The sequence below is a fragment of the Danio rerio genome, chromosome 4 (genome assembly GCF_052040795.2).
Source record: "Danio rerio strain M-AB ecotype USA chromosome 4, GRCz13ab, whole genome shotgun sequence".
NCBI classification, from domain to species: domain Eukaryota; kingdom Metazoa; phylum Chordata; class Actinopteri; order Cypriniformes; family Danionidae; genus Danio; species Danio rerio.
In genome coordinates, this window is record NC_141024.2 from 29,396,439 (window position 1) to 29,418,623 (window position 22,185).

A 22,185-nucleotide genomic window follows, 5' to 3' on the forward strand; every position below is an offset into this window, starting at 1 on the left:
AGCCAATGGTACATTTTTTATTAGTGAGATTTTGATTATTAGTGCAATCAATCATTAATTATCTATCTATCTATCTATCTATCTATCTATCTATCTATCTATCTATCTATCTATCTATCTATCTATCTATCTATCTATCTATCTATCTATCTATCTATCTATCTATCTATCTATCTATCTATCTATCCTTTTTTATGTTAAAACATGCTATTATTCATATATGTATTATTTATTTAATAATGTTTCATTTTTTATTTAATCATTTTATTTATTCATTAATTCAGTTATTCATTTGTTTATTTCTTTATTCATATATTTATGTATTGTTATGTACTTAATCATTTATTCTTTTAGTTATTTAACCATTATTTAGTTTGTTCAATCATTCCTTCTTTTATTCATTTAATATTTCATTCATTCAATCATTTATCATTCAACTATTCATTTATTTATTCATTTATTCATTGTTCAATCATTCCTTAATCTATTCATTTAATAATTTATTCATTCATTCATTTGTTTATTAATCCATTCATTCATTTGTATATTTGTTCAATTACTCATTCGTTTATTCATATAATAATTTGTTCATCCATTAATCTTTTCATTCATTCATTCATTCATTCATTCATTCATTAACTTATTCATCTATCTATTTATTTATTAATTCCTTCTTTTTCTTTATTTAATTATTTATTTTTAACTTATGTATTCATTCATTGATTATTTGATTATTTTATTTTATTAGTTCAATCATTCCTTAAACTATCCATTTAATAAAAAAATCATTAATTAATTTGTTCGCTCATTCATTCAATCATTCAACAATTTAATGATTATTTTCATTCATTTGTTCATTTATTCATTCATTAATTTATTTGTCTATTTATATTTATTCATCCCTTAATTTATATACTTTCATGTGTTTATTCATTAATTTATGCATTAATTAATTTGTTCAATTATTCCTACATTTATTCATTTAATGATTCGTTAATTATCTATTTATTTATTTATTTATTTATTCATTCATATATTTATTTAATTTGAATTAAAATATTCATTCATTCATTCATTTATTATTTTACTAATTTAATCATTATTTAATTTGTTTAATCGTTGCTTCATTTATTCATTAAGTAATTCATTCATTCACTCATTCATTACTCATCTATTTATTAATTCATTTGGTCAATGACTGCTTCATTTATTCATTTAACAATTCATTCGTTCGATGATAAATTTATTCATCCCTTTATATATTTATTTTTATGTACTTATACATCTATGCATTAAATAATTCCTTCATTTAATAATTTAATAATTTGTTCATTCTCAAATTAATTAATTTATTTATTGAATAATTATTTTTTTTATTCATTCATTCCTTCATTCATATATCTATTATTTTTATGTATTCATTCATTTATTCATTCATTCATTCATTCAATCATTCATTCATTCATTCATTCATTCATTCATTCATTCATTCATTGAATTGCATTGATTCATTTACTGGTAAGAAATATCTTTGGCACAACACTCAACAACCTAACATATCTTTCCAGTCTCGCGGAGCCCTAGTTGTCAGCGAGTTTAACTTCGAAGTCCACAGGGCCAAAAAACACCAAAAACCCCCAATTACAGAGTCTTTCATCAACACGAAGGAAAAAGAAAAAAAGAAGAAGAAAAAAAAGTGACAGACCAGGCCGCATGGGATTCTTTTGCCATCTTTCAGCAAAGTGGAAATATGGGTATGAGGACCACAACCGCCTGGCTTCATACCGCAACATGTGTCCCCGTCTCTGCTGCGTAAACAGCATGGGTGTTTTATGGCCTTAAATCAATTAGAGACAAGGCAGGCAAGACAAAGTGAATGTGGGGCGGGGGGGTTGCTTTGCATTCCCATGACAATTCAAGCACCGCCAGGCCCTTTGGATAAGGAGGTTATGTCCTGCCTGTGGTGCAGAGTGAGAATATTCATCATAGATTTTATTCCTGGACAGGCCGAGTGAGGAAAGGCAAGGAGAGGAAACGGGACGGGGCACCTACACGCAGGGGAATCTCGCCGCGACACATTCGTCTCTTTCCCAACGGTGCTCTGCTCCGCAACCACACACACACACATACGCACACAGAGTGAATGTATCAGGCTCGAACGCTGGCAGATAGGGAATCAATTTACCTGAATCCCATCCAGGAGCTTGCTCATGCACCAGAAGCTGTCAGCCTCGATGTTCCGCAACACCTCTTCCTGCAAGCTGGAAACATTGAAATTTTCCACCTCTTCCTCTGCAAAAAAGCCAAAAGACAAAAGAAAATAAGAAACAGACAGAGAAAGGGAATAAAAGAGAAAGACAGAGACGGGAAAGAAATGGAGGGAGGGATGATAAACAGAGACAAGAGTATATACGGTAGATATATTCACCCTAGACATCCTCAAACTCAGGACTATACAAGCTTTAGATGCTTTCTTGCATCGAAACTGCTTTTAAACCACTTAAAACACACACACACACACACACACACACATAGAGAGAACTGTCATTCACTGAAAACTGCAAAAAAAGGAATTTACAGTGACAGTGGCTCACAGTGACAAAAACATAATCTTAAAAACACATTGCTCTGCGCACAATCCAGAAATTAATAGCAGAGTACTACAGAAAATATACTTTATAGAAAATAGAAAACACGCACAAGCATGCGGATTGTGGTCTTGGAACATTGTGTGAAATGTGATCTTGTATCTTCCACATTTGTTCACTTGAAAATGCTCCAACAAATGTAAAATGCATTGTGACTGCATATGATTTGTCGATAAGGAATGCAATATCAATTTTTTTACATGGATTACGTGCCACAAAAGTGTATTCATGTGTTTTTGTTTTTTTTTTTATTTGGCCACAGTATTTATTTATTTACTTACAGTATAACCTCAGTTTGCTGTACATTTATTTATGTTTGTCTATGAGGTTTATTTTTTACAATATATATATATATATATATATATATATATATATATATGTGTGTGTGTGTGTGTGTGTGTGTGTGTGTGTGTGTGTGTGTGTGTGTGTGTGTGTGTGTGTGTGTGTGTGTGTGTGTGTGTGTGTGTGTGTTTGTGTGTGTGTGTTTGTGTGTGTGGTCACACTTTATTTTGATGATCCATCCGTTTGTTGAATTTAAGTTATACTGTATCTACATGCCAACTAATTCTCATTCTCATTAGATTATAGGTAGACTGTTAGGCTGTGGTTAGTGTAAGTTGACATGTACTTGTTAAGTTTCTTATAGTCAGCTAAATGTCTGTTGAAGGAGCAGTATCAGCAGGTATTAAGCAGACAGCTTAATACTAAGACTCAGATGGACCATCAAAAAAAAAAAAAAAAAAATATATATATATATATATATATATATATATATATATATATATATATATACCATCCCATTTTTTTTACCATTTTATTACAGTGCATCCATAAAGTATTCATGTATAGCACAGTGTTTTATGTTACAGCCTTATTCCAAAATGGATTAAACTCATTTATTTAATCAAAATTCTACACACAATGCCCCATGATGACAATGTGAAACAATATTTTATTTAAATTGTTGCAAATTTATATATATATATATATATTACTGAAAAATCAAATGTACATATTCACAGACTTTGCTATGAAAGGACATTTTTGGTGAATGTCTTTGAGACACTTTGTCTGTGAAGTGATCTAAAAATGGCTGTTGTTCAGGTTTTTATATTTTTTCTATAAATTTGAAACAATTTCAAAAAATCTTTTTTTTTTTTCACATTGTCATTATGGGGTATTGTGTGTAGAAATTTAAGGAAATCAATTAATTTAATCCATTGTAGAATAATGTTTTAACATAAAGAAACATGGAAAAAGTGAAGTGCTATGAGTATATATATATATTTTTTTTTTTGCATACACGGTATATTTATATTTTATGCATATTATATTAGGTTTAAGTTTTAGCTACTTTAAGATAAACTAAAATAAAATAATTAATTATTATTTATGTAAGAATCTAACAAAAAGTTTTTTCTTTATTATAATTATTCATTTAAATATTGTTCATCCATATTACTGTTTTTTATAAATATAATTTAATAAAATCTAGATGAATTTGGCCACCTACAATAGACATTAAATCTCGGCAATGTATAATTATTATTATTATTATTGATATAGTTATAATTTTATATTTAAATGTTTTATGTCAAATCTGATTGAGGCTAGTGGGACGAAGGTAAATATAATTGCCATGAGTAATTCCCTATTTTATTTTATATTATTTAAAAATGAATAAAATAAAAACATTGCTTTTTAACTGAGATATTGTATATATATATATATATATATATATATATATATATATATATATATATATATATATATATATATATATATATATATATATATATATATATATTTTTTTTTACATTTAATAATAAACTTACTAATGTTAAAATAAATGTACATTTCACTTATAAAAGAATTACACTATTTTTTGTCTTGATTTCCTCACTGATGTCTTCTGCATGGTCCTCTACCTGTCACTTGACAGTATTAACGTTTTTTTTTTAATTGAACATAACATTTAATTGAAACATTTAACTTCTGTTTGCTTTTTTGTAGCTTAGGAATAAAACAAACAAATTACGTCAAATTAGAAATGACCATCTCTATGTTCAAGTTGTTCGCCCCGGCCCTCTCCATCACTGTCAGTCTCCTTTAAGATGGGATGGTGGGCCAAATCAAAGGTTACAATGATCTCTGGTCTAAGATGCTTATTGAGTCTTTGTAGATACATATATAGAATTGTTTTGATTGATTGTAAATAATTATAAAGAGTTTAGAATTCATTATGAGCATCTTAACAATGTATTTGTTTGTTTGTTTGTTTGTTTGTTTGTTTGTTTGTTTGTTTGTTTGTTGGCTTGTTTGTTGAGTAAAACTTGCATGTTTTAAAAGGGTCTTATTAAACATAATACAAATCACAAACAGATTATTAGTTACCACGTCAAAAACGACTTCACTAAAACGTCAGAATCCTTTTCCCGGAGCAAAGGCCAATGCAACTGTAGATTTATTTAGTAACCGCTGTGAAAGAGTCAAAACCGCAGCTCTGACAGCCAAGTCACAGGTTGAGCAGAGCAAGAATATCACGCACACACACACAGAGAGAGCGCTGTTCCGTCTCCTTGGCAACATGGGTCTAACCTTAAAGAGTACAGCGAGCTCTGTCTGACAGGACCAGTGGGCTGCTGGGAATATTTGCAGTGCTGCAGTTTAGCAAATGTCTGTCCGGTTTCCAGGCCGCCCACTGCATTAGTGCGGTCAGGAACGCTACCGTTTGTCGACGTTCAACCTAGACACTCATCAATGTCTGCTGTCAGCTAAAAAAATAAAATTCTGAGAAGCCGCCAAGATGGAATTTGACTCTGGAGGTAGACCAAAAAAAAAAAAAACATGGATATCGGTCTATGTTTGGGCCTGAATGACCTCCAAACGACGGACAAACTCATTTTGCTTTCACATAACAGCCTTCCACTCAGGAAGGAAAGCACTCGTGAGGCTTCCAAAGTGTGTGTGCGTGTGTGTGTGTGTGGAGGCTGTAATAAGGCAGTGTTAATCTCTCCAGTTGTGAGAGTCCCTTAACAGCACTTTCACTCATCACAAAACAAGGACACGTAAAGAGGAGCTGATCAGAAGGTAGAGTGTGTAAAACGGGGCAACAGCACCTCCTGGGGTCAGTTGTGGACCTGCAGGTGCTTATGTGTGTGGATACAGTGTAAAAATGCTGGGTTCCGCACAATTCCTTCATGTTGCCCAACACAAATAGATGAAGTTAACTGTTTTAACAAATCTAAGTGGATTGAACATAAAACAAAGAATTGTGTTGATTCAGCTGATTTTTAATAAGTAGTTTGAACAAACAGCAGCAAAAGTCTAGAAAATAAATAAGTAAATAAAACTGAAGTCTCCACTGAAAAAAACTTGAAACTGACAAAGAGTAATGATTTATCAACATTAAATAAATAAAAAAAACTGATGAAAATTAGATATTGTTTTCAATTTTTTTTTTGTTATTTTTTTATTTTTTAAGAGCAAGACATGCTAATCCCAACTCAGCATTGTATATTCATTTATTTATTTATTTATTTATTTATTTATTTATTTATTTATTTATTTATTTATTTATTTATTTATCGGTTTGCTTGCTTATTTATTTATTTATTATTATTTCATTTTAGATGGATTTAAATTTACCCAACACTGACCCCTGAACTTTGCTTGCTAGCTTGCTTTATAATTTGAATAAATTAAATATTTAAGGAGAGATGCTGTGTTTACAAACATTTTGAGTTTACTCGCTTCATTAACGCGTCAAATCCCCTTCATTTGCGCATCAAATTCACTTTACAATTGACGCTGATTCGAGTCATGGGCAGGGCGTCTGTCTGCCTGATGACTCTAGCTGCCTAGCTAAATGGCTAACACGTGTATATATATATATATATATATATATATATATATATATATATATATATATATATATATATATATATATAAATATATATATATATATATATATATATATATATATATATATATATATATATATATATATATATATATATATATATATATATATATAAATATATATATATATATATATATATATATATATATATATATATATATATATATATATATATTGGGTCTCATTTGTGCGTATCGCTCCACAAGATGTCTATTCGCATCTTTGCATTGACTTAAAAGGTAAATCACTCATGCTTGACACTTGATCTCATCTGGTGTGAATGCAGCATAAGATATGCTTAAAATTGTAATATATTAGACTGTAAAAAAAAGTTGACTCAACTAAAAATTGTAAGGCAACTTGCTGCAGAACTTTTTTGATTTGATTCAACTTTCAACCCAAGCACTACACTTGACTTGAGTTGACTCGAAGTTGAGTAAACTCCGGAAGCTGGTTGCCTTAAAATTTTAAGTTGAGTCACTTTTTTTTTTCTTTTTTTTGACAGTGTACTCTTTCCCTAACTCAGCATTTAATTTCTTGTGACATCACTATTGCGGTTGAACACATTGCAATTTTCATGCTGAAACAATATATTGTGCAGCCCTAATAAATAGATTTTTTTTTTCACTAAATTTACCAAATTGCAAAAAAATATATAAATAAATAAAATAAAATAAAAATAGGTTTGACCCATCTTGTCACTAAGCTAGAGTGGTCAAGAGAGCTTAACATGCTGCAATTTAAGAAAACACATGCAATTACAAAACAAAAAAAACAAAAAAAAATGCTGCATTTTCACACAACGCAAACAATTTCTGAAAATGCATTGCATTTTCTCAAAACTCTAGCGAAAAGAACAAAACACAATGAAGATGTTTCAAAGAGATCCAAAAACATGACGGATGCCACTGTGCCATGATACTTGCTTAGTAAAGCTGTAGGTGATGTCTGAACGGTGAGTTGTATTGTTTGCTTATTTTAACATCCTGATTCCCTTGTTTTTAGTATTTATTAGCCTTAATAACCATAACCTAAGTAACCGGGTCTGTCACATTTTTTGGGTCCCCTTGAAACCTCTCCATTGTGTTCCGGGCTAAGTGAAAGTGTTGTGAGAACAATGCAGCTTTTTTTTTTTTTTTGTAAATTGTTTGCGCTGTGAGAAAATGCAGTGTGTTTTATTCATCTGTTTGTGTTGTGTGAAAATGCAGTGTTTTTTTTTTTTTTTTTTTTGTGTGTGTGTGTGTGTTTGCAGCACGTGGGCTGTCATGAGAATCTTTTCTTAATTTGCTGTTGTTGTTGTTGTTTTTTTTTTTTTTTTGTAATTGCATGTGTTTTCTAAATTTGCAGCACATTAAGCTCTCTCTGCCACCAAACTAAGGCCACCTGAACTCTTTTGAAGAGCTTGTTTTGAAACAAGAGCACTTTCACAATCTTTTTAGACATAGACATATCTTTTGATTTCCCTCTTCAATAATATAATTAAAATGTGGACTGAGTTCAAGCCATTTAATGTTTTATTATCCGTTTTTCTGTTCACTATTTGAATGGAGATTGGGAGATAATTATACATGATCAACTTCTAAAGTCTATCTGTGGCCTAAGACTTATGCATACTGTACACATCCTTGCTTTTTTATTTATTTCCAGGTCTTCTGGGGATGACTCTAAGTCTGACACTGTTAAATGAACTGAATAGCATGTATTATTGATGTGAGACTAAGAAGGTTCTCGCACGTTCATGCAGGCATGCATAAATTCACAAAAACAGAAGGTGCACGACTCTGTGACCATGGTTCCACCCTGTGAAGTCACCATCACACCATCTGTCTGGAAACATTGCAAAGGAAAAGAGCAGATGTCTGTAAACATACAGAGCCGAGCTGAAAACATAGCAACTGTACTGTCTGCTGCTGCATAAAAAAATAAAAAATAAATTAATAATAATATATTCCCAAGGGTCTCCACTGAAATAATGCAATGTTACGATCACAAGTAAAAAAAAAAACAAAACAAAAAAAGTTAAAGTGCTTATTTAACTATATGAAAGCAAAATGCATGAACTTTACAGTTGTTCCTTAATTTATTATAGCATCAATACAACTGAAAATATCAGCTTTCAAAAACAATTGATTCATGTAATGTCAAAAGTCAAGCTTTCAATGTCACACCTAGAAAAAAATTAATAACTTAATGCAATACTAATTAATAACCTCTGGGTCCAATGAATGGAATTTTTAATCTAAAGCATTTATACAGGTTATGGTTTTAATGATTTTTTAAGCAGTACAATAGAAAAGTGTTTTCTATAAAAATTATTTATCACATGCTGAAATGAATTAGAAAGACTGTGTTCTTTTTAATTTTATCCTGATCATTTGATATTTGATTCATGCTAGCAATATGAAATATGTAAGGACCAGCCAAGCCCAGAGTTATGAACATCAATAACACTCCACATGTGTCCACTAACACATGTTTTATTCTAGTTAATTTAGATTTTGAGTGAGTTAATGACAAAACACAGTTTTAAAGGTTAAAAAGGAAAGATAGAGTAAGTGTATTTTTATTTTTTTAATAAGAAAAGAAAGAAAGAAAGAAAGAAAGAAAGAAAGAAAGAAAGAAAGAAAGAAAGAAAGAAAAGAAAAGAAATTACTAAAATATTAAATATATGCTTCTAAAGAAACAGGATGTATAATTTGCAGACAAATGGAAACATGAAATTTATAAAACAAAAAGTCATTTCATCACAATTTTTTTTACAATGGTTTAATAATTATCATTGATCGGTCAGTCAATTGTTTGGCCAATTGCAAGGTTAATCGATTGTTTGGTCAACTGGTCAATCGATAGATTTTTTGGTCAATTTCGGTCAATTGTTTGGCCAATTGGCCAGCCGATCGTTTGTTTGGCAAATTGGTTGGTCAGTTGGTCGATTGTTTGACCAATGGGATGGTCAGTCGATTGTTTGGCTAATTGGTAGGTTGATCGATTGTTTGGCCAATTGGTTGGTCAGTCAGTCGATTTTTTAACCTATAACATGGACAGTCAATTGTTTGGCCTATTGGTCAGTGGGTATATTGTTTGGCCAACTGGGTAGATTGTTTGGCCAACTGTCGATTGTTTGGCTGATTGGTTTGTCGGTTGGTTTATTGTATGACCAAATCAGTCGATTGTTTGACCATTTGGTCAGTCAATAGATTGTTCGGCCGGTCGATTGATTGGTCAGTCAGTCAATTGTTTGGTAAATTGTTTGATCATTCAGTCGGCCAGTCGATTAATTGGTTCACTGGTGGATCAACTGGTAGATTGTAATTGGACTGATTGGTTCATTGATCAAATGACTGATTGATCGATTGATTAATTGATCAGGCTAAATTTGAATGTAGAGGCCGAAACACACCAAAACAATGGCAAACCACTAGCACTGACAAAAACAAACTGTGATGTCTAATCACATTGGATTGCATCTTGTCCCTTTTGGATGATGATTCAGCCAAAGATTGAGATGCTTGAGATGATTTAACTTTTTGTACCTGCGGGTGGCAGTAATCTGTTTTCTAGATCAGAAAAAGAAAACCGAACTTTTGAGGTGCATGTGCAAAGAGTAAAACAAACATTTAGTACCATTATCATAGCGCTTGTCATTCACCACAATGACTGATGGCCCAACGAAGCCTAACGCCTACCATCGGCTTGTTGTTCAAATCAAATAGAACAGAAACAATATATTTTATTTAATACAAAATTTCTTCACAACTGACAAAATCTGAAGGCTTAAAGTTCAAGTAAAGAGGCTGATTAAATTCATCTTCTTAGGAAGAGCTGTTTATTTTTTATTTTATTTTATTTTATTTTAATGAACCAAGCACATACTGTTTCCCCTCAACAAAGCCAAAACCTGACAGCCTGCAACAGCCACATTTGTATTAAAATATCAAGTCTAATAGATTCTCTAATTACTGAGTAATTAAATATGAAACAGTTACCACAGCAAAAGAGTGATCATTTGTGGCAGCGCTGACAACGTGTTTTCTGAAAAGCATGTAATTTAGGTTGTCTTCTCTACTACTTATCAGTGTTGTTCATAATACAGAGTCTGTCTAAGCACTTGTAATATCCGTTTTCCCCCATAGCACTTTAAATCAACTGTGTCGAATTCAGATGGGTGGAATATGCATTTTGGACCACACTGACTTGCATATATCCTTTCTTGTCAACTATGTGTGTGCACCAGACGGTTTGCATAATGAGACTTTATTAGCCGGAAGGCAAGTAAATTGACACACTTTAAATCAATTTCTTGAATAAAACGCTATTCACTATGAAGGCTGGAAAATAAAAGTGGAAAATCAACAATTATAAATTTTACTGAATTTTAAAGTTACTGCGTTGTCCTATTCAGAACAGGAATTTTTAAGCACATTTCATTGATTTAAATATGTGGAAGCTTAAATGTGTGAAAAAGAACACAGGCCTTGCCTTGCCTTATCATCTGACGCCAGGCATTAATTACCTCATTTAACTCTAAACCAAACTTTCTAGGTATAAACTTCATATCTTACCACTAAGAGTTCTAATAAATAGCAGTTTGTTTGTTTTTGTATTCTTTTAAAACATATTCACAGGTGCTGAGACAAAATTACAGAGAACCAAGTGAGTAAATTTTTATTTTGAGGTAAATTATCCCTTTAAGCAAATCTATTTTAACCAAACAGATCAAGTTTCCTGGCATCTGATGAATAATGTGAAGGTAAATTTCAATGAGCAATGCCAGACATGGTTACTACATCTTTGCATACACAATGAAAAACTGAAAATAAGGGGTACACTTTCTGAAGGGTGTAGGGCTTTTAGGGTCAAAATTATAAAATTTGACTGATGATCATTTGCTAAAGAGAAACTACTGCAACGTAGGTGATTAATTGTCTGTTTGGAGACAAAAAATGGCACACACATGAGACAACTTTAAGCAGGTGCTCGATCAAATTAAGCAACGTGGATTAATAAAAAAACAGAAATCGGCACACTGCCACTATTGCTCTCTAAAGGCAATTTATTAAGACAAAGATTCAACCTACAAAATCTTCATCAGGTCACACAAGCAATACAAGGAAACCTTGGATATATCTTTGATTTATTATTAAATCACATGGCAGCAACTTATACATGTAGACATGGTCAAGACGAACTGCTGCAGTTCAAACCGAGCATCAGAATAGGGTAGAAAGGTGATTTAAGTGACTTTGAATGTAGCATGGTTTTTGGTGCCAGACTGGCTGATCTGAGTATTTCAGAAACTGCTGATCTACTGAGAATTTCACGCACAACCATCTCTAGGGTTTACAGAGAATGGACAAAAAAAAATATATATATATATCCAGTGAGCGACAGTTTTATGGGTGCAAATGCTTTGTTGATGCCAGAGGTCAAAGGAGAATGGCCAGATTGGTTCGAACTGATAGAAAGGCAACAGTAACTTAAACAACTACTTGTTACAATTGAGGTATGCAGAAGAGCATCACTGAACACACAACACGTCCAACCTTGAGGCAGATGGGCTACAGCAGCAGAATACCACATAGGGTGCAACTCCCATCAGCTAAGAACAGGAAACTGAGGCTAAAATTCACAAAGGCTCACCAAAATTGGAAAATAGAAGATTGGAAAAACGTTGCCTGGTCTGATGAGTCTTGATTTCTGCAGTGACATTCGGACGGTAGGATCAGAATTTGGCGTTAACAATATAAAATCATGGATCCATCCTGCCTTTTATTGACAGTTCAGGCTGGTGGTGGTGGTGTAATGGTGGGAGAGATTCCTGGCATACTTTGGGCCTTTTAGTATCAATTGAGCATTGTGTCAACGAGACACCCTTTGATTAATTTTTGTTCTTTTTTAACTATTAGTAACAGTTGTTTTTGTGATTTCTACAAATGTTTGGTGCTTACCCTGCAAAAAGCCTTAAGAAACAAAATGTACGAAAAAACAAAACTGTTTATGAATACTAATTAATATCAATTATAGTTTTGTTGCACTTTATTTGTAATATGCTGATATATACGTTTATTTATAGATATATTTTACTCCTGATAAAGATATATTTTTACTTCTGCACTCTAGAAACAAAGTCCATTTAAAGGGACAGTTCAGCCAAAATGAAAGTTTACTCACTATTTAGGCCCTGTTTACACTAATACTTTTTTGTTTGATTTGGGGTTTTTCTCAATATTAGGCTAGTGCACAAACTTCAGTCTTGCATCTTTTCCTTGTAAGTTCAGAGTTCACAAATTTGATGTAGAAAACAAACTCCCGAGGACACGTCGGGTAAATCTTCAAATGGACTTTATGAAGTCATTTACATGACCCTGGCTACGTTGTATCACTTAATACAATAATAACCTTAAAAAGAAAATGAAAACATGATATAAGGAACTGCTTATTTTTATTTTGATATTAACTAGTAAACAAACACCAAAGATGTTAAGGCATCATGTAGCTGCATATTTAATTATATTTATATTATATTTATATTCACTGTATGCATATTTTTTAACAAGACAGAGCCTATAAGATAACTGCCTCCTTTCCTTTACTTAAAGAAAAAATACAAAACATACCCTCTCTTTTGCTGAATATCAGTTTTAATACTTAATAGTGGCCAATATAAAAGTATATCGTATGGATCGTTTTCATTCTAAAATGCCGCTTTAAAACTAAAATGTATTAGTGTAAATGGGGCCTTAAACTCTCTGTCAAGAGGGTTCCAAACCATTCTTCTGTTGAAAATAACAAATGTATATTTTGGAAGGCAGTGGTTATAGGTTTCTGACATTTTTCAAAATATCATCTGTGTTAGACAGTAAAATAAAACTGGAAATGAAGGATCAGTAAATTATAAAAGAATTTCAGTTTTAGGTGAACTATCCTGATGACATTATATAGTATCTATAAACTTTGAATTAAATGGAAATTAACTGAATACATTTGATTAACAGGCACATACACAAAAATGCATTAACCACGAAAAGAAAAGATGCATTGTGCCAGATTTTAGCAAGGTTGCTATTTTCCAACTGCAGTTTAGCCATCCTAACATGAAACAAATCATTTCAAAATTTGCCACAAAGAGAAAAAGATGAATTAAGGCCAATTCTTGGCATAGATAAACACCAACAAAACATCAAACAAGTAGGCAGCTGGACATTTAATGTTGTGAAAAATGACTGTCATGTTTCCACTGCCCCAGCAATTGCCACACACAATAATTAATTATTGTTTTAAAAGTAATCCCTTTGCACGGCTAAAAATGGAAGCCTACAGTATCTGGTCCTAGGTCATATTACGTAAAACTTTGTTGTCATTTCCTGGAAAAATAATATCACACTGGTCTAATGTTGCATAATCCAACAAACACTGAGTGAACATGTTCAGTTGAGTGAAAACAACCCAGAACAACAGCAACAGACGCAGACAGTGGCAACACACTGATCCAACAAACTCAGACAGATTTGTTTGTTGGAGTCCATCTACATGGTGTGAATTGGCCTTCAGGTGCATTTCCATCAAGTTGTTAGAGCAGCTGACCATAGGATTTGTAACCTAGTAACTGGGCGTAAACAATGTAATACTTATGGACAGGATTAGCCATGTGGGTGTAACACTATGTCCTAAATACACTGAACAACCAACAGTCAACTTTATTAAATGAAATGGGTGTCATTAACTCAAAATTGACTGAAAGTTAAATCTACTCATTTGAAAAGAGTTTTAAACTCAGTGTTGAAGGTAATGAGTTAATTAAATACCCCATTACTTCAACTTAAATGGAATATGGAATATGTTTACAGTACAGTATATATATATATATATATATATATATATATATATATATATATATATATATATATATATATATATATATATATATAGCTTCTTAAACACAAATGGTTTGTAGCAATCGGTTTTCTCAACCGTTTTGAGCTGCCTTAATCTATTGGGTTTTACAGTACTTAGTTGGTTTGAGTTATTTTCGTTTATCAGGTTTTACTGTGCTCAAATTGCTTACTCAAATGGATTAGGTTCACAGTACTCATTAGGATTAGCTTTTGAACTTAAATGGTTTGTTGCAATTGTTTTTTCTCAAATGCTTTAGTTTACCTTAACCTTTTGGATTTTACAGTGTACAAGTGACGCAACAAGATTCCAGCGACAAGCAATTTGTTTGTCCACACCAAATGCAATGCAACAGAAGCATTTAAATACCATAGCCATTTAGAAGCACAGAATAGTGCACTGCACTCCTAATCAAATGGTAAGGTTTATAAGCATTACATATTAAACCTCTTTAACTTTATTAAAAGTTCATAGGCAACTGATTGACAGATGTTGTCACAGTTCTGACTTTCATTTTCTAATCATTTACTATTCATTTAAGTTCTGAGGTAAAGTATCGGCTGCAACTGTTGGTATAGCAATAAAAGGTATTCAAGCTCACGTTGGTAACTTTTAGCGCTGAAGGAAGCGCAATCACCACCTAAATTAATCATTAGCTACATTTCCATACACCTATTTTCATGCTTATTTTGGATTTGCGCATAAAAATCTGATGGAAACGCCATGATACGCATACATTTTGAAAATGTGCAGAACTGAGTAGGATAAACTTTTTAGTCGATAAGAAAAGATGGGCATAGAAACTACAATACTAAACAAATTCCTGTATGCACGTTAAAAAAAGGTCATGTGATGATAAATATGTGTGTGAATGGACTAACCAGCAGGCTAAGCACATCTGAATGTTGTTTTGGTCATTCTAAAACATCTTACCGTTTAAGTATTAGTAGTGTTATAAATACCAACAATCCCTGTTTATTGCACAAAACAATGATCAGGATCCAGAATGATTGCCTTATTTTGTATAATTGACACTTGACACTTTTTTGATTTTTGTTTTTCTGTTAACTTCAATTGATGGTATACCCCAGTTTTAAGAGACCGAAGGGGAGAGGGGTAGTTGATATATTTCATTATATTGTTTTTTTTTCAGCCTGTATGCTTTGATAACAATAAAAAATAACTAAAAAACACGACACTGCTAATTACATAAAAGAACATTGAAAACCCAGTAAGTGAGAATTTTACTCTCTATAGATGAATCCACGGTGGCGCAGTGGGTAGCGCAATCACCTCACAGCAAGAAGGTCACTGGTTTGAGCCTCGGCTGGGTCAGCTGGCATTTCTGTGTGGAGTTTGCATGTTCTCCCCATGTTCACGTGGGTTTTTCCTGCGGGTGCTCCGGTTTCCCCCACAAGTCCAAAGACATGCGCTATAGGTGAATTGGGTAAGCTAAATTGTCCATAGAGTATGTGTGTGAATGAGAGTGTATGGGGGTTTCCCAGTTATGGGTTGAAGTTGAAATGGTGGCTGGCGGTTCATTCCGCTTTGGCAACCCTAGAATAATAAAGGGACTAAGCTGAAAAGAAAATAAATGAATTTCTCTTTTCGATTTCTGGGCACACATTTTTATTTTCCACTTGGCATTCCAGCAGACCTTAAGTGTTGATGGGTTACAAGACCTTGAATAATAATATAAACATTTGTTTAAAGATGGACCGCAAACAACCAACCAACAAGACCAAGCATTTCCTGTTGGTTCACAAACATCAAATTAAAACAATACACCATGTTAGATTCATTGCACATTCCGGGTCCAACCAACAAATCTCATGTAATATAGTTTAACCTTTTTTTGAATGTGTAGCTTGGCTTTACTATGAATTACTACTTGGCTCACATACTGTTTTTCACATACTATATAGTAGGGAAGTGTTCGATATAAGACGCATCTTTGAAACCAAAGTGAGTGCAGTATTCCAGTTTATATCAATGAATACAAAGCATATCTGATGAACCATAAACTCAGTGTGTACAGCACCTGATTCACAGTCACTTGGATGAGTCTGTGTGTGTGTGTGTTTCTACCCAACATGCAGAGAAGGAGAACAGGAGAGGGTCTCAAATGCCACTGAGCAATGACAAGCAACATGTAAATAATTTTCTTTGATGTTCTTTGTGGTAAAAAAAGACAGTTCCATTGGCCGGTGTTCATATACTTCCATCAGTTTGAGCAAACGCAGACATGATTAATATTCAGGATCCGACAGCTTATCAACAGCAGTAGAAGTAATGTTTTATTAATGTCATATTTTTTAACAACCAATAATGGTTCAAGCCTTACAAAGTTGTACCATGAAAAAGATTGACTGACTGAGGTTTTGTTACAATTTCAGTTATGACTTCAAATTGATAACAAGTGCACAATATATCTTTAATGAATATATTGCACATAAACAAAATGGAATGGAAGTTTACAGTAATAGATCTGCACAAATCTAACTGTGGAATTTGACACTGTGAAATTAGTTTTTTTGGTAAATATCATCGAAGTCTCCACCGTCTTTTATTTTTTTTATTGTGTTCACAAAGTTAAATAAAAAAGATCAATGAATTTAATAAGACATAATTACGTTTTCATGAAATATAAAGCATTTCCTGTCAATTTTCTTAGCAACTACTGTATATATAGATGGCCAGGTTGATAAAATATTGTTTTCTGGGGAAACCCAAGGGCCAACATTATTTTCATTGGCATAATAATTATCTCAATTATTATTTATTTTATTTAAAAAAATAAATAAATAAAAAACTTTTTGCTCTTATTAGTATTGGTAGTTTTAGTGGTAATAATAGTGGTAATTTAGTAGTTGTAGTAGTAGTAGTTGGTGGCCGGGAAGTGCAAAACAACATTACAAAGGGTGAAACACTTTTCCAAAGCTCGAGATCATTTACATTTTTGAAAACATTTTTACCTAGCATAAGACACAATTTTATAGATAAAAAAGATTTTACCAAGGACTAAACATATTCACATTTTAGAAAACAAATTAACAAGATGCAAAACACTTTTACCAGTCGCGAAACAAAGTTATAATGACGGAAAGGAAAAGTTATTTCTTACGGAAAGGGAATGTACCACACACTGGAAGTGACGTGGAATGCACTTGTGTGTGACTTTGTAGACACAGATTAAAATCTCTATAGTCCAAAGGCACAGGTTAACATGAGTGTATAACTATAAAAATAATGGTTTGATGAACTGCAATAAAACATTGTATTGTCATTTAGAGCTATTCTGAGAAAATATCAGTTGGGAGGATGTAGAAACGTGTAAACACAAGTACATGGAAACAAGTTAACACGAGTCCACAACCAAAGCACAACATATGTTGACTGATAAAGATATCAAAACTGACCTCAAGGTCTAGTCCTGAAAAGCTCAGTTAGATAGGTCTTTTGATACTCGTGCTGAAATTTTTGACTTGGGTTCAAATCCCATTGTTTAAATGTAAATCATAATTGTTTATTTAAATAAATTTTGGTTATATACAGTTCTGCCACAAAAATATTAAAATGAATAATGTTTAAAATGACACTGACACCAATAATAAGAATCTTCATTCGGTATGGGCATGTTTTGTTGCTGTGAACATTGACGAATCTGCCAATCTGTAAACATGAATAGTTTACGTCTGGAGAGGGTCACCAGTTAACATGGTCACATCGGCTTTATTCAGTTTACTGTTACGAGTACGAGTAGTCCTTATTATTAAAATATTGAACAAATTGATGCAGCAAGTCTGGCGTTTCCGCATCCTTTAGAAACTCCGAATACCAACCACATGAAAAGCAAAACTGTGTTAAGCTGCTCAAGTGTTTGCCACAAAATGGGCAAAACATCCCTCAACCGCAGTCCATGTTAGGTCACCATAAACTTTATTTACACCATGTACTATGCAACACGAATTTACCGCACTTTTCCCTGCCTCACCTCTGGTGTGTGGTACATTCCCTTTCCGTAAAGAGTACGTGATTGTAAACTTGTTTCGAGACTGGTAAATGTGTTTTGTGTCTTGTTAATGTAAATTTGTAAATATTGTAAAGTCCCGCCAGGTTTTATTTCATACCTGACAACTTCTGCTGTATATTTAGCCTTTGTTTACCAGCTGCCCGCTCCGCCCCATTTTCTACTTGACCCAAACATTCCCCCTAAATTTAAAACTGGTTTCCAAAATCTCATGTTAAAATTAGGTACTACCAAAAGAGAGAGATAACAGATAAAACTGTAGGTTGTGCAAGGATTGTAGGCTAAATGTCAGTTTTGTTTGCCAATTTGTGATGACACCGGAGTGCTGCAGGACGTGCGATGAGGTTAATGGCTGGTGAGGCACTGACTCTTTCAAAGTCAGATTTACAAACATATGCACTCAATATATTTGCCAAATACCGATTTCATATATTAAATCAGCATTATTTCAATACACATAGAAGGTACATATTGGGCTAAGGAAGAATGTAAAATGTATAACAAATGAATATGCCTCCCTAAAAAACACTCAGCTGGATGCTACAAAGTCCAGACAGCCTATAACAAGTGACACACAGCACCACTCTCTGTCGGGAACAGTATTGTTAGACCAAATTAATAAAAGTCAAATGTTCAAATTATAAAAAAGTCACCGACCGCTACCGCATTTTGTTCAGAAATTTATTCCTGCGCCGCAAAAAATGTAGAGCTCTACTTTGAAATTTACTGAATGTCAGTAGTGTTAGTAAACAGAAAAGTGATGTTTCAAACGATTTATGCTTGCAGCTACATGTCTTTTTATCCATGATTGACCCATAATGCTATATGGCACAAAATAAAGACCGTTCAGAAATGTTATGCTCTTTTTTTTCTTTTTCTTTTTTTTCTTTTTTCTTTGCGCTGTTACCGTTTAATGATGTCATGTGTTGGGAAAACTTAAATCGTGTGGTGAACGTCCATCAAGGTAACTTTTATTTCCTGGTTTTGTTCCAGAAATGATTCATTCACAAATTAAGCATGGGTTAGTTGGTTAGGTGTGTTCCACATGTCGCTTCTTATAAGGATAACGTTGGACCGAGTTGGCCTGATTGAGCATGTAAAATCACATTGGCTGTAGGCTAAAGAGAGCACTCTGATTGGTGAATTGAGTAATATGTCAATATGGTTTCCCATATCTACCCATATCCTTATCCTTTGTGCACACACAAGAGTGAGAAGTGAGAGTTTGCACACACACATACAGTTAGCATAAACTAGGAGTCCCTTTCTCAAGGGCACCTTGGCAGGTTATCGAAGATGGAGCGAGTGCAATTCCTGCTGGGACTAGGAATAAAACCTGCAACCTTTATATTACAAGTCCTATTCCCTAACACTTAGGCCACAACAGCCCCTAATAATAACCACTTGGTTTAGTCTTGTTTCAGTCGGCTGCCGTCTGTTAAGTGTGCTTATGTGCAGCTTTTTGATCCAGACGTGAGGCGACAACAGTTGGTTTTTGCTGGCGCTAGTTTTTTGGGATCAGCTTGGTGTGTACAGGCCCTTAAAAGGAACCTAAACAAATCCATTGGTCTGATATAACCATGTATAGAAAAAATAATAAGTTATTGTCCTTGTTACAGTCATTGTTTATGAGGAAATATTGAAAGAGTTTAAAATGGACATTTTCCATTTTTGCCCCAATCTTTCGGTCCAACACAAATCTATCAGTAGAATCTTCAAAGTTGATTCAGTGAACACACACACACAAAAACAAAATGGAGCAGACAACACAAGGGTTCCCAAAGAGGCTACAAAAAAGTACAAACAAATCCCTTCAACTGAAGTCAGGCTCTTTGGCCTCTGCAATCTCTTCCTTTTGGCCTGTATCTTTCGTCTGCATACAGAAGCGAAGTGTAGATTCCCCCCCTGGCATACTGAAGCATCCAACTGCAAGTAGCTGGAATCATTACTGACGTCTGACTCTACACATCCCTGAAGCTCCATATGCCCTCTTTTTGCAGGCCAATGCAAACGGTCGACATCAGGTTAAAGGATAGCACAAGCTTTCACAAGCCTTTTAAACCATCACCCAACAAAGCCTGAAGAAGACTTTCCCACCCACAGGAAGTCACTGCCATAACAGTGTCTGATGGATTATGCAATCTGACCCCTAGAGTGACTATCACTTTAACCCGGTACCACCATCTTCTGCCCCCCTGTCTTGGTTAATGAGTATTGAACTGAATTCAGAGACGTGTAATTGAAAGGATGGTTAATTAACAGGGAACTCAACTCGGAAAGCATGTCGTTTCACAATAGTAAAACAACGATCAATGGGTTGGTAATTACTATAGTGATACTGAATGACGAGGTGTAAATCCATCTGTGATTTATGAAATCATCTTCAAGTTGTAATGAAGAAAAAGTCTGTGTAGAGAATGAATAATCCACAATGAGAACAGATGAACAAGATTTGCGAGGAGTTCCAATTTGGAGGCAGTTGGAGGAAAAAGGGCCCAAACTAAATGGATTACCTTTGCATAGATACATACCACATACAGAGGGGTAAAATAAGTACTGATCATGTCATGGTTTTTCCTGGTAAATATATTTCTCAAGAAGCTGGTAACATGAAATTGACCCAGATTTTGGTAAAAACCCTAACAATGCAAACGTACAAATAAAGCAAAACCAAAATGTATGTAATATTTTGTACCTAAAGTCTTAAAATGTTGATGGTTCTGTGGGTCTTGTCTTTAACTCGAATCAAAAATAAAATAAAAACTAAAGATCAAAGTTGGCCATTTTAGTAGCTTTATTTTCTTTTCTGAATGCTATTGAGAGCTTTCCTGACTGTGTTTGAGATCATTGTTCATATGAAATGTCCACCCTGGTTTCATCTTCATCATTTGGTAATGTAGGTGTGGGGAATGTGGCAGTTAGTATTAATGTACACCGAAGAGAAGCAACGTCGCTTCTCTTCAGAAAGAGATTTCAGCTGCTGTCTGGGCTTTCCATGCCTTTCTATACTTTCCTTAGTTCATGTGTTCAGTACTTTTTCCTGTGTCAATTCAATTAAATCCACATTACTTAATTTACACATAACATAATATGCATAAACCCCTAAAATTGCATTGTGAAACATTACATCAAATAACTTAATTAAAATGTAACTATTTTAAATTCAGATTCTGTAAATTTGCTTCATTCTGCGTCTTTCACCCTAAGTGGTGACTGAAGTTACTAGTGGGCTTTTTCACAAGGAGGCTGCTTAGGTAACATTTATCAAGATAAAAATTAACATTGTGGAGGGAAAGCAATAAATATAAAAGGAATCAGTACATAAAATACTAAATGAAAAAGATAAACAATAAAAAAATGTGTGCTCTGTAATTTTGGATATTTATCTTCCGCAAACACAGTACAACCGGCTGGTGAAGGTGCTCAAATAGGATCACATGAGCTCTAATGATGCTCGTATTGTCATTTGCATAAAGATTCTCAACTTTGTTGCATCGCTTGACACGACCACATCAGGTTGCCCATGGTCAATTTCGATCGTGTAGCTCTCCACTGAAATGAACGGTCGCTTGTTGCTGTGTGATGCTCGCAGTGTGACTTTGGATTTACAAATGATAAAGGCATTAAGTGATTCAATGAAGCAATTTACACTAAATGTGATACTTTTGCATTCAAGCGCTTGTGGAAGGGAT

At 33.5% G+C, this 22,185-nt stretch overlaps 1 protein-coding gene across 4 annotated transcripts in view; it reads right to left on the reverse strand.

Annotated features, from left to right (window-relative positions):
* tbc1d22a (TBC1 domain family, member 22a) overlaps nt 1–22,185 on the reverse strand; it is a 274,142-nt gene that overhangs the window by 159,577 nt on the left and 92,380 nt on the right. For all 4 annotated transcript variants that reach the window (XR_015481894.2, XM_087246433.2, XM_087246434.2 and 1 more), the window contains 1 exon segment: nt 2,186–2,292. Coding sequence is in view for 3 of the 4 variants with exons in the window: in XM_087246433.2 (XP_087102559.2) it covers nt 2,186–2,292 (107 nt within the window). In the remaining variant the exon portion in view is untranslated.